Source organism: Pelobates fuscus, chromosome 6 (assembly GCF_036172605.1).
Source record: "Pelobates fuscus isolate aPelFus1 chromosome 6, aPelFus1.pri, whole genome shotgun sequence".
NCBI classification, from domain to species: Eukaryota; Metazoa; Chordata; class Amphibia; order Anura; family Pelobatidae; genus Pelobates; species Pelobates fuscus.
In genome coordinates, this window is record NC_086322.1 from 213,844,823 (window position 1) to 213,862,332 (window position 17,510).

The window sequence follows — 17,510 nt, forward strand, 5'->3', positions numbered from 1 at the left end:
TTCTCTACACTTTGGGTAATCAATATTTTCAGTGCATTGTGGGATGAGCTAACCATCCGCAGGTTTGCCAATTTAAAAAATCTGAGGTAATCAGGATTCCCACGCTCAGCACGGCGCAAGCGTTTTCTTTTTAGCTCTGGCATTTAACTCCGGGAGGCTGCCGCATACCCACTAGCTTTGCTAGGTGGTTATGCTCATCCCTAAGACAAAGAAAGTTTGCAAATCATAGATTCCTGCAAACTCTGATTTCTGTATCCGGATGCTGAACTCTCCATAGACGTTGTTGTATGGGGTACAATTATGGCAACAGTCTGCCAGAATGGAGTGCAGATGGTTTTCCAGGCATCAAGGAGGGTTTAGCTCTGCACTGTGTCCTTCAGTAAGGTCTGTGGAGGTGTGCTGGTAATCACCACATTGAGAAACTCCCCACGCTGCTCTGCTTCAGGATGTGAAAGCGCCCATGTTGGTGGTAAGTATCAGGGGCTGTTGTGGTGAGGACCGGGATGACCCACAGCCTGCAGTGTCCCACCAAGGAGGTCGGCCGCAACTCCCAGATGGTCCCACAGTAGGCCACAAATCAATTTGGTCAGAGCACCGCCGCTACAAGCTGCCATGTGCTTCACCGTTGTGCTCAGCGACAACCGGACACCTCTAGGCATCAGCAAGCTGGGTATGTTGATTGTTGGCATTTTCATAAATATTACAAAATTATGTGTCCCTAAAACATGGTGGTAGCCCAAATTTTGATATATAGCAAGATCACCACTTCTAGTGAACTCCGCAGTCAATATGTTTTAATTATGACATAATTGTACAGGTCACGGCAATAGACAGTCTAGCACTTTATGTTGAATACACCAAACCGTGTATTGCTTAAAAGTGAACTTTACACAAAGCAGCTGCTTGGCCTGCGTTTTTTTTTTCTTTTTTTATTCCACTTGGGAGACATTTCTAAACTGCAATTAAAACACAACACAGTAGTCAGAAATAATGTATGATACACATTGAAACGAAGGCAGTGTTGAGTATGGCACAGTGTGATATCACATAAAAATTGACTGCACACTGTGAACTTTGGGGTCCATCAATCTTAGGGTATCAGTGGGACATACATGCCCCAGTATACATGAGATTGATGTGGCACTCCTGGATAAAAAGTCACTATATTTACAGATGCTATCATTGATTCTGTCTCCATTCTGTTACTCATACGCCTGAAGAGACACTATGGACAAGACAATGTGACTCCCATCGATCTCAGACAGGTCAGGATATGTATACAATAATTTTGTAATAAGAAGGAAGAAAACACCGTGGTTATTTACTTGAGTGAGAAATCAAAGTGAATTTATATATTTTTTTTTTATAATTCTTTATTTTTGTTGTGCACAGCTTACTTAATAGGTTTGGCTTGCCACAAAAACAGTAGTACGCATTAGAATACTATAACATTGCAAACATTGTGGTAGTGGTTCTGCACATTTTTTATATGTTTAAAATGTAGGAAGAGCATATGGTAAGATTAACAGGTTAGTAGTTAGGTAGAGAACTGTGTGTCTTGCTAGGTGTTACAAGAGCAGGCTGCCACAGGATAGGATTCTGCCACACAGAAGAGAAAATAGCACAGTCAGTAAAAAAAGGGGACAAAACCTTTTTTAGATACATAAATGAGAAAAGAAAAGTAAAACAAGGATTAGTTAGATTAAAAACAAAAGAAGGAAGGTATGTAGATGAGGATAAAGGTCTAGCTGACTGCCTCAATTAATATTTTTGTTCGGTATTTACAGATGAAAATGAAGGAAAGGGACCTCAGTTAAGAAAAAGGATAAATGAGTCATTTATTACACGTGAGTTTACAGAGGAAGAGGTTCTATTTCAACTGTCAAAAGTAAAGACAAATAAGTCAATGGGACCTGATGGAATACACCCAAAGCTATTAAAAGAGCTTAGTGGTGTACTAGCAAAACCATTAACAGATTTATTTAAAGGGAAACTCCAGTGCCAGGAAAACAATCAGTTTTCCTGGCACTGGAGGGTCCCTCTCCCTCCCACCCCCCAATCCCCAGTTGCTGAAGGGGTGAAAACCCCTTCAGTCACTTACCAGGGGCAGCGACAGGTCCCACGTCGCTGCTTCCTCCTCCCCCACCGCTCCTCCTTCTGGTTACGTCGGCCGGTGGGCGAGACTGATCTCGCCCGCCGGCCGAGGAGACCTAATGCGCATGCGCGGCAATGCATGCGCATTAGCGCACCCCATAGGAAAGCATTGAAAATGAATTTCAATGCTTCCCTATGGGGAATAGAGCGACGCTGGAGGTCCTCACACAGCGTGAGGACATCCAGCGACGCTCTAGCACAGAAAACCTGTGCTATGAAGCAGGAAGTGTCCTCTAGTGGCTGTCTAATAGACAGCCACTAGGGGAGGACTTAACCCTGCAAGGTAAATATTGCCGTTTTAAAAAAACTGCAATAATTACACTTGCAGGGTTAAGGGTAGTGGGAGTTGGCACCCAGACCACTCCAATGAGCTGAAGTGGTCTGGGTGCCTGGAGTGTCCCTTTAACCAATCATTGTTAACAGGAGTAGTCCCAGAAGATTGGAAGTTAGCGAATGTTGTGCCCATTCACAAGAAAGGCAATAGGGAGGAGTCGGGCAACTATAGGCCAGTAAGCCTAACTTCAGTAGTGGGGAAAGTGATGGAAACCATGTTAAAGGATAGGATTGTTGAACATCTAAAAACACATGGATTTCAAGATCAGAGACAACATGGGTTTACTTCAGGGAGATCATGCCAAACTAATCTTATTGATTTTTTTGATTGGGTAACTAAAATTATAGATCAGGGTGGTGCAGTAGACATTGCTTACCTCGATTTCAGTAAGGCTTTTGACACTGTTGCACATAGAAGGCTTATCAACAAACTACAATCTTTGAGTTTGGATTCCAATATTGTTGAATGGGTAAGGCAGTGGCTGAGTGACAGGCAACAGAGGGTTGTAGTCAATGGAGTATATTCGAAGCTTGGGCTTGTCACCAGTGGGGTACCTCAGGGATCTGTACTTGGACCCATTCTCTTTAATATTTTTATTAGTGATATTGCAGAAGGTCTTGATGGTAAGGTGTGTCTTTTTGCGGATGATACTAAGATATGTAACAGGGTTGATGTTCCAGGAGGGATAAGCCAAATGGAAAATGATTTAGGTAAACTATAAAAATGGTCAGAGTTGTGGCAACTGACATTTAATGTGGATAAGTGCAAGATAATGCATCTTGGACGTAAAAACCCAAGGGCAGAGTACAGAATATTTGAGTCCTAACCTCAACATCTGAGGAAAGGGATTTAGGGGTGATTATTTCTGATGACTTAAAGGTAGGCAGACAATGTAATAGAGCAGCAGGAAATGCTAGCAGAATGCTTGGTTGTATAGGGAGAGGTATTAGCAGTAGAAAGAGGGAAGTGCTCATGCCATTGTACAGAACACTGGTAAGACCTCACTTGGAGTACTGTACACAGTACTGGAGACCCCATCTTCAGAAGGATATTGATACCTTAGAGAGAGTTCAAAGAAGGGCTACTAAACTGGTTTATGGATTGCAGGATAAAACTTACCAGGAAAGGTTAAAGGATCTTAACATGTATAGCATGGAGGAAAGACGAGACAGGGGGGGATATGATAGAAACATTTAAATACATAAAGGGAATCAACACAGTAAAGGAGGAGACTATATTTAAAAGTAGAAAAACTACCACAACAAGAGGACATAGTCTTAAATTAGAGGGACAAAAGTTTAAAAATAATATCAGGAAGTATTACTTTACTGAGAGGGTAGTGGATGCATGGAATAGCCTTCCAGCTGAAGTGGTAGAGGTTAACACAGTAAAGGAGTTTAAGCATGCGTGGGATAGGCATAAGGCTATCCTAACTATAGGATAAGGCCAGGGACTAATGAAAGTATTTAGAAAACTGGGCAGACTAGATGGGCCGAATGGTTCTTATCTGCCGTCACATTCTATGTTTCTATGTTTCTATGATATCAGCGTGTCAAAGATTGGTTGTCAGGCAGCGCTGTGATACTAGCATGAGTAGTCATCGTTACTGAACAGGGTCTGCCCAAGTGTTAAGAGCTAGTAAGCCTCTGGGTTGCTTAAAATTACGTGAGCTTCAACATATAGGGTTAATCTAAGGCATCATTAAGCTGAAATTTGCTTTCTAGGTTATGAGAAATCATATATAAACCACAAGCTTGATAGGAACTGTCAGTGTTCCCGTGAGGTTTGTCCCAGGTCAGTCCATTTGCCAGGCAACATAAGGGGCACAGAGGGAGGCAGTGTTAGCTGTCTTCAACCAATACCCCGCGCATGCCATCGTGGACAGTTCATCCCATGTTCGGGTACTCTGGGTTCCCTGGAGTAGCAGCCATGTGTTGTTGAGCCTACCGCTTTCAGTCAACTGGAGGCTGCTGTCAGGTATGGCTGGGAGCTTGATGTCGTTTGGCTGAGCATGCTGCTGTCTGGGTCGCGGTGATGTAGGCTGGGTGGGAGGTAAGTATGCGGTTGGTCCTCTTGCAGAAGTAGCTCGTTTTGTGGCTGGCTTTGCTTTCCCAGACGGGAGTGGTCGTAACGTGGCATCCCTTCCCCCCAGTGCGGTCGCTGGAGTCTCTCGACCCTGGCATGATTAGCTGTGGGGGTAGATGAGGGGTTTTCTGCCTCACCATGTTGCAGGGTCGGGATGCTGGAGCCCTGTTGTCGGTTGTGGGCATGGTGAGGGAGCAGATTCTCCCCTTGCTTCCTGCGCACATGGCGTCCACCATCTTGGTTGCTTCGCTCGGACCCCTTGGCTCGTTGTGCGATGGCTTGTGCAGGGCCACAGGGTGGGGACCGGGATCACCCCTACCGGTCCATAGGGGTGGGGGGGGGGGGGGAAACGGGTCCAGAGCCTCCTGGGTATGTGCCTCAGGCTGGGTTCTGTGTTGCAGGATAGTGGGGTCCGCCCCATTCACCACCGGAGAAGGCCCCGCCCGGGGTCTGAAGCTCGTTGAGCCAGCCTCTCCCTGGATCCAGCAGTCCCTGTGCTCTAGGTATCTTCGCTGGTGGTCGGTGTTAAAGTAGTTAGTCATGTTTTATCGTTGCTGTTTTGCAGGAGCTGCTCTTGTGTGCGACCGTCCAGCTCGGCAGTCCGGCCCCGCCCCAAAGTGAATTTATATTTAATGACAAAATAGATTAATGGGTGTGTGTCAGTGTCTGAATTGTGTAAGCACATGTGTGTATATGTAACAGTGTGTATTTGTGTCTGTCTGTTACATTAATCAACAGCTGGATAACATTTTTTTTTCTCCAAATTTTCCCTCCAAATTTTCCCATTCACTGAGGACACATAAGACTTTTTTTTCTCACTTTAGTAAATTTAAACAATGTTGTTACGAAGCTATAAATTATATTTAAACAGTCCAAGTTATCTCCCTCCATATGATACCTCCGCAGAGCCAGATAAATAGTGCAGTTGTCACAGAACTCTATCATTGCTGAATGCCAGGCATTGTAGTAGCAGTATGCAGGGCAGGATTAATATAGGGGCAGATGGAGCGGAAGTTCAATCCCCATTCAATATCTCCATTGATTTAATAATAAAAACATATAGATATTACAACTCTTCACATGCTCTTGCTTTATGAAGAGGGAATTAGGAGGGATGTACGGTAACAAAACTTGTGTTGACTTGCTGACCATAAATTAGTTAAAAGAACACTATAGGCACCCAGACCACTTCAGCTCTTTGAAGTGGTCTGGGTACAGTGTCCCTATTTCACTTAGTGTTGCTATGTTAGACATTGCACTTCCAGAGAAACTGAAATGTTTACGTTGCAGCACTAAGTCTGCCTCCAGTGGTTGTCTCCCAGACAGCCACTGGAGGCGATTCCTGCTTCCAAACGGATGGTCCGGTAACTGACGAATGTCCTCCTGCTCTGCATGAGGTCATCCAACATCAGTTTTTTTCCAATAGGAAAGCATTGATTCAATGCTTTCCTATGGGGAAGTCTAATGAGCGGGCAGCATTTGCGCCCACTCGTTCCAAGACATCGGAGGAGGCGGAGCAGCAACCCAGTGCTGAGGGACATTGGCACTGAGGTAAGGCAAGTTAATAAAGGGTTCTTAGCCCTTTATTTACCATGGTGGGCTCGAGGGAGGGATGGAGGCAGAGGAAACTTTAGTGCCAGGAGTACAGCTTTGTTTTCCTAGCACTTATAGTATCCCTTTAAAGGTAAAGGTGACCTCTGTACCAGGTTGCATACCAGGAGCTTCTGCCTGCTACTAAGAAGGGCAAGTGAGTTCTAGGGGACATCAGTAAACTGTCCCCATAAAACGTGCAGCAAGCACATCATTAGACGCGTTTTTCGCCAAGTTCAGGGTGCTAAAACAGCGCTGTCTGCATTGTTCATGTGATTGGCAGGCAGCCTGGCGTTCATTCATGCAAGGCTCACCTTCTAATTTTTCTTTTTGGGCAGGTTCATCCCATAGGGCTGCTCCAGTGACATGATTTGTGTCTATGATCCACCTCCCTTTACCCTGCCCACTGACATCCTGCTTTACAGGATGCCAATTTTGGGAAGTATGGGTTTGGTTGAGAGATGAAAATGAAAGATTAGCAAAGGGTATTTGTATTCTTATTGTTAAGTTTAATTAGCTCTAAACCCCAGGCAGTTATATATGAAAACTGTTAATAAATTAAGAGGAAGTGAATAAAATACAAAAAAATTGATAAATGAAATGAACAAGGTTATTCCCAAAAGTTAAAATTCAAGGTGAATTCAAAGTGAATTTCAAATGTAAGGTCATGCTGAACTAGAAAAATTTTCTAAATCTGCTAGGGATTTTACTTTTTTTCCTTCCTGTTATGAGACTTTTACTGGTATGATCTTGCTAAATAATTTATGAACAAGGATAAGCAGTTGTTATAAAAACTTTTTTTTTCACTTTTCTGACCACATATTGATTTAAAGGGACACTTTTTTTTACCAGAACAACTACAACTTATTGCATTTGTTCTGGTGAGTATAATCATTCCCTTCAGGCTTTTTACTGTAAACACTGCCTTTTTAGAGAAAATGCAGTGTTTACATTACAGCCTAGTGATAACTCCATTGGCCGCTCCTCAGATGGTTGCTCGAGGTGCTTCCTTGGACAGTGCTGCAGAGTAAGGAGCACTGCCATTCAGTGTCTCCTCCCTCTGCATGTAGACACTGAACTTTCCTCATAGAGATGTATTGATTCAATTCATCTCTATGAGGAGATGCTGATTGGCCAGGGCTGTGTTTGACTGGTGCTGGCTCTGCCCCTGATCTGCCTCCTTGACAAGTTTAGCCAATCCTATAGTGAAGTATTGTGATTGGCTCAAACCACAATTCCGCTGATGTCAGCAGACAGAGGCAGGTCAGAGGCAGGCAGGTCAGAGGCAGACAGGTGCAGAGCCAGCAGTTACTAACTTGAATATAAGTAAGATTTTACTATATTTAGGGAGGCAAGAAGGGGCCAGATGATTGTTTTAACACTGGAGGGTCAGGAATACATGTTTGTGTTCCTGACTCTCTAGTGCTCCTTTAATAGTTATAATTGCATCAATAGAATGGCATTCAGTTGCACATGTTAGCCTTTATTATTGTATACACTGACTGGACACTCCCTTGTTAAAAAAGCTTATCTGTACAGGGAACTAAAATTAACATGAATGTTCTATTAAAAAAGTCACACAGTTCACTTGGGTTTTAATGCATTAGAAAGTAAAATAAAAATAAAATACTAAATAAATAAGTAAATAAAGTAAAATAATAGAAACATCCCCACAATTTTCCATTATTTGCAGCAATTCCTCATGATCTGCAGCTATTCCAGGTTATGTTACCTTCATTCATTCATTTTTTTACTCTGAGACCTTTTGTGCAACTGCATATAGATGAGCAGTACTAAGTCAACCCCTGAGGAGCAGTACGTTATATAAACTAACCAAAATAGACAAAACCAGAGAGAACATGGGCACCAAACAAGGTCTTTAGCTCACTTGTGCCATTGCAGAGAACAGAGAACCTAGAAGATAATTTACATAGAGTAATCCTACCCAACAAGCTAGTACATAGATTAAATTTTGTCTAGCTCCCTCTGTACAAGAGCAACATAAACCCCTAAGCCTGATTAGGGGCCCACCAAAGGGCAAAATAATTGTGTTGTCTGATCCCTATATTCTCTTGCTCCCTGTTTTAGTTTTGATTGCAGGAGTTCGGTGAATATATATACCTGTGGATTATTTGCCTCTCTTTTGAATAAAGGTGATCAGGGTATGGTGGTATGGCAGAAGAAATTATTGAATTTGTTTTTGCAGGTTTTTTTTTTTTAAAACACAGAATGTTGAAATAGTTATGTATAATACTCTGACAGGTGCACTGCTGTGTGCTAAGGGCTTGGGGTATCCTAAACTCCTAAAATCATCCTAAAAAAAGTATCCTAAAATTACTCCTAAACAATGTGGTTAAAAATTAGTTGGGAATGGAGATTTCTTTTTTTAAATTCTAAAGTGTATGTTAAACAAGCCATTCACTGTTTAGTAGATACATTGATGAGAGAATGAAATGCAACACATATCTTTTTAGCACACACCTGCCATATGATGTATAATCTTTTAATAAAGTATGTAAAATGGATAGTAGAGTCTTATAAGGTTCTTTTAATAGATTTGTATAGCAAATGGTAGTTATCTTACAGGGGAAATCTAAGTGCATTAGTAGTGGTTATGGTGGAGTCAATCTTTGGGTGCCAACCCCCTGTTTTGTTTTTAAACGCTTATCTATCAACTGCTTATCATGGTATTTATGGTGGTAGGAGGCCATGAAGATAGACCAGATTCTCTATGCGCCCACATAGGGAAAAATCATATTGAGGACATTTTACTCCATTCTGAATATTAGTACGAAATGAAAATATATTGAATGCTCATATCAAGCAATGTAGGGCTGTCAGTAGTGGGGTATTGGGTGGAGTATAGGAAGAGTTTATTGTGTCTTAAAAGTTTGTGTCAAATCGGGAATGTTGAAAGGGTTAATGGAGATTTGGCATAGCTGAATCTTTTAATAAGCCATTGCACAGAGCCTCTTATTGCATGGCATGAGCATGTAATTAGTTGGGCAGACAATTGTAAAGTTAAACTGTTTGCCTCTCCATTATAGGGTGGACCTATGGTGCTGTCTCATAGAACCATAACCCTTAAAAAGCTTTAAACATAAACAGAACTAAATCCCTAGAAAGTTGCTATTTTCTGGTGCTATGGTAAGTAATTCAATCAACCAGTGCCTAATTTGACCAACATTTTAATTAATCTACCTTATATAAACTGATAACATTACATGTGATTGACAGTTATTTCTAGACAAGTTTTAGGCTAAAATGTTTAACAAAAACGATGTTCGTTATGTATTAGAACAAAAAAAGAGAGCTGGAGAGGTGAAATTACATCTTTATATCTTCATATAAAAATATGCACACTGTAATTCCTCTTATTATGACATCATGTGCTGACCCCACATTGCACATCTACAGGTATGGCTGGCTATGTGGGTGTGTGGGGCAAACCAGTCAGAGTAAATCTTGGCCAACAAAAATAACAAAGAGGTTGGGTGAGGAAAGCATGCCAAAGAGAGATGTTCTCTATTTGTGTGTGATTGAAGGGAGTTATATGTTTGTGATTGGGATGAGCTGTTTTTGATGGAGTCTGCGTGCATATATTCGTCTGTAATTTTAGTGTTGTAGGTAGGGATTGAAGACAAAAAACATGATATGTGATTTAAGGCCTGTGTGTTTTTGTAATAGGAGTGGGATATGTAGTATAATCGTTGTTCTATTATGCTTATTCACTAAAGTGTGAACTGCCAAGAATTTAAAAGTGAATTTTACATCTAACTGAATGTAAAGTTTAAATTCCCAACAATTCACACTTTAGCGATTAACCATTTTTTATGAGAAGGTTTAACCCCAATGCTGTCCCGCATATAATGGGCTTTAAAGCCATTGTGGCGGCATAGAATGCTCTAACAGCTTTGAGCCCGGGAGCTGCTGGGATACTTACCTTCCCGGCAATACGCCTCGGGAGGACTGCCTGATAGCCCAGGCAGTCCACTGTTCTCAAAAAGCCATCACATGACCGCAATAGCTGCCTGTGAATCTGCTTACACAGGGACTGCCAGGGCTGTCAGGCAGTAGTCCCTCATAATTGTGGGAAATGATAAAAAAATATATATATATATATATTTGCACAAATAAAAATTAAAATGTTTAAAATGTTATTCATATTAAATTACATTTCATATATAAATATTTGATATGAAATGAAAGCCCAGTTTCTCCTAAACAAAATATATAATAAGTGTGGGTGCACTTAATATGAAAGAGGTGAATTATGGTCGAACAGACATATAGCGCAAATTCCAGGTTTTGTTTTGATCAGAACGTGTACAATTGACTTTGTCCTTATGGGGTTAATAGCACTGAGCTGTTTGTAATGGATATGTCTTGGTGAATACCTTCACCTGTCATTTCAATCAGACCTGTACTCAAACACATTATTCAAGATTTAAATACATTCTGTATATTCTGTAATTGAGCGCATAACTATAGGTATTACAAAACCAGCACATTTATGACAGGTACAAAAATACCAAAATAATATTTTCCAGAAGGTATAAGCACATTTATTAACAGTTTTCCAGGTGAAGCTCAATAGGTTTTCACAAAAGTACTTATAGGAGTATCTGTTGTTACACAGAGTACAAATGAGTCTTTATAGGGACATTATAGGCACCGAAACATATTCAGCTTAAAAAAGTGGTATTTGTGTATAGATCATGCCTCTGAAGTATCAGTGCCATTTAGGAGTTCAATCACTTCTGTTTCAGTTTATGCCGCGCTAGCTACACCTCCCCCGACTGACTGACACAGCCTGCATGAAATCAAAATGGTTTTATTTTCAATCAGACTTACTTCAGAAGTTTTTATCTCCTGATTTATAAATTTAACTTTGATCACACATATGAGGCTCCTACAAGGTCTATCAAGTTATTAACAGAGCAGGAGATATGAAATGGTAAATTAAAGTGATTTGCAATAAAGGAAGTGTAAACATTAGATTTTACTTTACAGGAAGTGTTTAGGAAGGCTGTGCAAGTTGCATGTAGGGAGGCATGGCTAGGGCTTTATAAACAAAGGGATTTTGCTTCTAAACTGCAGAAAATTGAGCAGCGAGGCTGCAGGGGCATGATCTATACACCAAAACTGTTTCATTAAGCTAAAGTTGTTTTGCTGACTATAGTGTCCCTTTATTGCTTTCTGTATAATTTAATAAATTGTTTAAAAGGGACACTCCCCATAACAACTTTGTCTATATAAAAGTTGGTATGGTGGCATGCCTGAATTCCAAACAGTTCTACCTTCTTTGTTCTTTCTCTGACTGTTGTACACTACAGGATGATTTGATATGGTGGCTTCAGATGATGTTCTCAATCTTTCACTGGCCACCAAGACAAACATCATGTCGAGTGCAACAACCAAAGAAGGGTAGTAGAGGTAAAGAGGACTGGTGTCTGGTGGACCAACTTTGGTTTAAGGTGGTGCACAGTGACTACAGTCACCATAACAACTTCATTCATATGGGAGTTGGAGACAAGTGGGAGAGTTTAAGATGTACATGTGAATATAATGCATTCTTTAACGTGATTATAACCAGAAACTTGTTTCTGATTGTATTAGTTGGGTGTTTGAGCCCTCATTATTTTATAAAGCCGTAAAGCATAATGTAGAATATAAAATGTGAACTGCATAAAGTATAATACAGAATAAAAAACAAAACCAATATATAAATCATCCATATCTGCAAAGACTGACTGAACTTGTCTTTGATTCCCCATAATCTTTTCCATAAAATATAAATAATGTATGCTGGCATGTTTAAAAAAGTTCAATCCAGGCTAATAAAAATGTGATAAAGTTGAGAATAATTATCACATTTGACTCTGCATCCGATTTAATAATCAGGTATAATGATGTATAATATATAACATGTTATGCCTTCCCATCGCCAGTAAAACAACACACTATGCATTGTAAAATAACTCATATGACCTTAAGGCATTTTCCAACAGTCTGCTAGCAAAAGGTCTATATCACAAGTCAGGAGCACTAATGGAATGTTCATGGTACCAGTTTAACGAGTGAAGTTAATTTAGTGCGCTTGATGTATACCAGTGATGGCTGCAATTCAGATGCTTCTGAACTATATTTCCAATGACGATCAGCCGGACTAATATATGATGAGAACAGTAATTCACAATACAAACGTTAGCCATCACTGCTGTAGATCATTAGGAATAATTTTCTGCAGAACTACAATTCAATGGCACAAAGAAACCAATTTAGTTTTCCCATTATACATTTTAGAAGTCTAACCTTTATTCTTGAATATAGGTTCGATATCAGATAAATACCCTTAATACTGTGCTTAGGACAGTTATTTGAAAATCTTTTTTTTATTATTATTACATTCACTTTGCCAAATCTCCAAACATTTTGTCAGTGATGCTTTTTGAAAGTAGCCAAAAAGCCTTTCTGTAATATTTCCACACCCCATCTAACTATAGCACATGACCTCTAGTTCTACCCATACTTTTTCCGAAAAATATCTAGGGACTCCTCACATCTAAGGAAGCAGAAGGAAGCCAGCAGTTTCTCAGTACCAAGCTACATGCTCTGCTCCCTAAAGATATGGTACATCTCACGCAGACTGCAACATGTAACCTCTTCAGTGCCGGGATCATCATTAAGCACTTAAAAGAATAATGTTGCTGGTGCTCAATTAACATTTTGAATGGTTAATACATTTTGCACAGTAAAAAACTAACTGGGTTATTTGCTAAAATGAGATGTGCCATGAATTCAGAATTAATTTCAAAATTTAGATCAAACGGTCAAATTAGAAAAAAAACTATTTATGCCAATTCTGTTTTTAGTTGTCATTTTGACCTTAATTTTGATGTTCACTTTGTATTCCCAACAATTCTCACGTTATAAATAACCCCTTATATACATGCATGCTGTGGATCTTATGTCTATTATGTGCATATCAATTATTACGAATATTATAGAAGTAGGGCAATTGACAGGAACACCTCATTGGTTTCCTCAGCAATTGCTCCACTAGTATTCCAGAATCGTTCAGTATTTCATCATTCACTATTGAAAAGCTAACTAAACGCACCAAGGAACCATGAAAATGTTTTTGAAAGCCATGTGATTTATTTTTATCTATCTTCGCTCTGTTTACAGAAGACATCCTCTGAGATGTAAAGTCAAGATTTTATTTAAAGGAGCACTATAGAGTTAGGAATGCAAAGCTGTAATCCTAACACTATAGTGCCCCTCTGCCCCGTTCCCCCCTCGTGCCCTCCCCCGGTATCAGTCAAAGGGTTAAAAATCCTTAAAACACTTACACCATTCCAGTGCCAAAGTCCCTCGGCGCTGGCTCCCTCTCTTCCTACGCTGACGCCAGCGCCAAGGTGGAACGTAATGTGCATGCGCGGTGATTGCCAACTGCATTAAACCTTCCCCATAGAAAAGAACTGAATCAATGCTTTCTTATGGGGAATTTAAGACACTAGACATCCTCATGCACAGTGTGAGGATGACCAGCATTGTTTCACGGAGTTAAACTCCATCTAAATGCAGGAAGCGCCTCTAGTGGCTTTCTGAGAGACACCCATTAGAGGCAGTCTTAATCCTTTAATAAAAATAAATATAGCTCTGAAAGTGCAATGTTTTAGTTTGTAGGGTTAAGTGGACAGCGAGAATGCACCCAGACCACTTCAATGAGATAAAAGTAGTCTGTGTGCCTTTAAACATACTATTTTTTTTTAATTTGGTTTGTAATTATAACCATTTAGAAACTACTGAAAGTGATGCTATGCATACACATCCTACTTCAGTAATCCCATCTTTACTTGCGATCACCATGGCTATATGGCTATTTTTGTTTTGTTTTTTTGCTATGGAGGATTTGAGTCGATTTTAGATGATACTGCATATTTGAAAAAAATAAATCAGTCTTGATTTAACAAACAAATACCAGATTAGCCTTAAAGGACCACTCTAGGCACCCAGACCACTTCAGCTTAACCCCTTAAGGACACATGACATGTGTGACATGTCATGATTCCCTTTTATTCCAGAAGTTTGGTCCTTAAGGGGTTAATGAAGTGGTCTGGGTGCCAGGTCCAGCTAGGGTTAACTAATTGTTTTATAAACATAGCAGTTTCAGAGAAACTGCTATGTTTATCAATTAGTTAAGCCTTCCCCTATTTCCTCTAGTGGCTGTCTCACTAACAGCCGCTAGAGGCGCTTGCGTGATTCTCACTGTGAAAATCACAGTGAGAGCACGCAAGCGTCCATAGGAAAGCATTATGAATGCTTTCCTATGTGACCGGCTGAATGCGCGCGCAGCTCTTGCCGCGCGCGCATTCAGCCGACGGGGAGGAACGGAGGCGGAGAGGAGGAGGAGGAGAGCTCCCCGCCCAGCGCTGGAAAAAGGTAAGTTTTACCCCTTTTCCCCTTTCCAGAGCCGGGCGGGAGGGGGTACCTGAGGGTGGGGGCACCCTCAGGGCACTCTAGTGCCAGGAAAACGAGTATGCTTTCCTGGCACTAGAGTGGTCCTTTAAACAGGCTTTTGTAATTAATAAAACATGAACAGCCTCTATTTACTAAACGCTGAGTGAAGCAACTACAACTGAAATCAGTTCATCTGAGCCAAAACTCTGCAGATGCAATTTGGCCAATTTAGATCTCTCTAACAATACAAAAGTGAATAACTTAAGATAATGTTGGGCAACTGATATTTTAGTGCATAGATCCATATGGTTACAGAATCCATGGACATTATAGTATATGGTAATAATGGCTAATGTTTGACAAGCCAGCTCCTGTGCACCGTGGTCTCATAATGGCTCATGTTTTAGTCAGGCCTGTTAGTAGAGCATCATGGGAAACATCCATAACAAAACTGGAGGGTCAGATGTTACCCATGACCAACTGGTACAGGGGCAGCCAAACTTTCTTCTTCAGAATTTTAGCCATTTGCCAGACATACCACATATTGTCTGCCTCTTGACATGAATTATCATAGGGTTGGAAAACTGGTAAATCAGAGGAAAAGTTAAATTGGTCACATGGCACTGCCAAGCACCCAAATGCTTTTACTATGATCCAAAATTACTGTTCGCCGCTTTTAAACACAAACATTTAGAGGTCATCCATTAAACGGGAAACTGAAGAATTGACAGCTTGTTTCTTTAAGGCAAAAGTAGTCAATCTGGAAAATATTTTCCAATTCGATTATTTTGGTCTAAAATGTGCAAATTTTTTTTAATAAAAATTTAGTATGTCCTTAGTGTTCACCTTTTTTGACTTATTTGCGAATAAACCAACTAGATGCAGATTTGCTTATGGGGTATACCTTGGTAAATAAATGACACCATGTTATACATTGCATTAAAGCTTGGAAAAACTAGGGGGAGCCTGGTGCCTGGTACCTACATAATGAAGCCTGCTGGAGTGCAGCGGTCAATCTATATTTCCTGTGAATCAGTTAACTAAGAGAACGACAAATTGTCAGTATGTCAGGGAGAAGAAAGCCCAAAAAATATGTACAATGATTACGCAATCAGAAAAAAATGACCATGGCATTAATCCAAGGACTGCGTGCATCGAATGGAATTGTAATGCAAACAGCATAAAGAGTAATGTAAAGCAAATCATATAAAACACATAAACACCGCTACCTACACAGTGAAATGATTTGATTAACCCCCCCCCCCAAAAAAAGTGGTTCTGGAAAGTCTTCATAATAACTTTCACTTCACTATAGGGTATTGTTTACATGCAACTATCAATAATTACTGTACATTTTTTAAATATACCATGTGAGTCCACAAAGACACACTGAAAGAGAGAGTCAATCTATGAGCCCCCCACACCCACATTAAACATGGGTTCTAAATCAGGCAATTATTTGTATTCCTGAAACAGAAAGACAGTAATGTGTTTTTTCCCCTTTCTTCTATCAGTTTGCCCTTATAGGCAAACATCACAAGGGCTACAGTGACAAATTCTGTAACCCAGATCAGTTTACCAGAGGTCACTCTAGAAATAAGTTAAAAATAAACCGTTTATACAAAAGCCATCTATTGTATATACTTGTATCCGTTTATTAGGCTTTTACACGGATTGCCATTTCCCCCCATCTAAAATGATCTGTCCCAGCTGTCTGACAGTAGAACACTCGAAGCTAAACCAAGGGATATAAAGTAACTCTCATTACTCCTATGAGAAAATCCATAGTTTATACAAGCAAAAATCAGAATTCTAACATAGAACTAGACCCGGTATTTACCAAGGCACCAGATTCAGTGAGAATAGAATTAATAGCACAAAGAACACGATATATGCTTTAATAGCACTATACGAAATAATACAGGATTATATTACATTAGCACACTTACGTCATTTTTAAGGTGTTACGCAAATAAATTAAGGGGAAAAAAAGTTTTGGTTTTTTTTCAAATAAAGCTTTAACAATAAACCTAATAAGCACAAAAAAAACAACAACACATAAAAAACAAATATATAGACATTTATAGCAGAAACATGACACATAGGCTATGTACACACACATTATAAACCCCGTAGAAAGTCAGGTTATAATGTAAGAGCACAGCCCCTGCATTGATGTAAAGGCATGTAATGTATATTAAATAGGGGTACCTCCTCTTCTGGTAGGCTGATGTCATCCTGGGAGCACTCCTTTTCTGCTAGGCTGCTGTTCATTGTAGAGCTTGCAGTTGGAGCACAGTGGACCCGTTTCTAGCACACGTTATATTGGAGGAATACAAGTATAATACTGCACAAACTTAGAAATCAGGCTACTAGTTGGTTAAAGGGAAGGGGGAGCATGTATATCCTTTAGATCCAAATGTTAAAGAGCTTTTTCTCAAAGTGAAATGAGGAACTACTTGAGAGAGTGATAAGGAGGAAAGCATGAGTGAAGAGGAAAGGGAGGAGAGGGGAAATGTTTGCAGACTGCTGGTGATTAGGGTTAGAATTAGTATTTGGTTTGTACAGCTTTCAGGAGGGGAGGGACTCAAATCAACTTCAGAGCTTGCAGGCTAACTCCCAGTTTGGTGGGTGGGAGCTCTGTTCTTTTCTGTTTAGAGAGATGGAAGGAGTGGGGGCAAAGAAAGGAATAATAAAAAAAAAACTGGTATCAGTTAGTTAAAAGTATTATAACAACACAGAACAGCACAAGATAATGAGGACGAACATAGAGGATCAGTAAGGGAATGCAGAGGGTCAGAAAAACAATGTCAGGGTTAGTCATTAAATGCTGAAATCTGTCAAATGAAACCCTAATAGCAAAATTCAGGCTAAACGAACA

At 40.2% G+C, this 17,510-nt stretch overlaps 1 protein-coding gene across 4 annotated transcripts in view; it reads right to left on the bottom strand.

The window, feature by feature from the left end:
* The window catches only part of RBPMS (RNA binding protein, mRNA processing factor), a 275,699-nt gene extending 258,512 nt beyond the window's left edge, over positions 1–17,187 (bottom strand). For 3 of the 4 annotated variants that reach the window (XR_010091264.1, XR_010091263.1, XM_063458731.1), the window contains exon 1: positions 16,841–17,187. Coding sequence is in view for 2 of the 4 variants with exons in the window: in XM_063458731.1 (XP_063314801.1) it covers positions 16,841–16,903 (63 nt within the window). In the remaining 2 variants the exon portion in view is untranslated. The remainder of the gene's footprint in view (positions 1–16,840) is intronic. The other variant, XM_063458730.1, reaches the window with a different exon arrangement.
* Between the last annotated feature and the right edge of the window lie 323 nt (positions 17,188–17,510).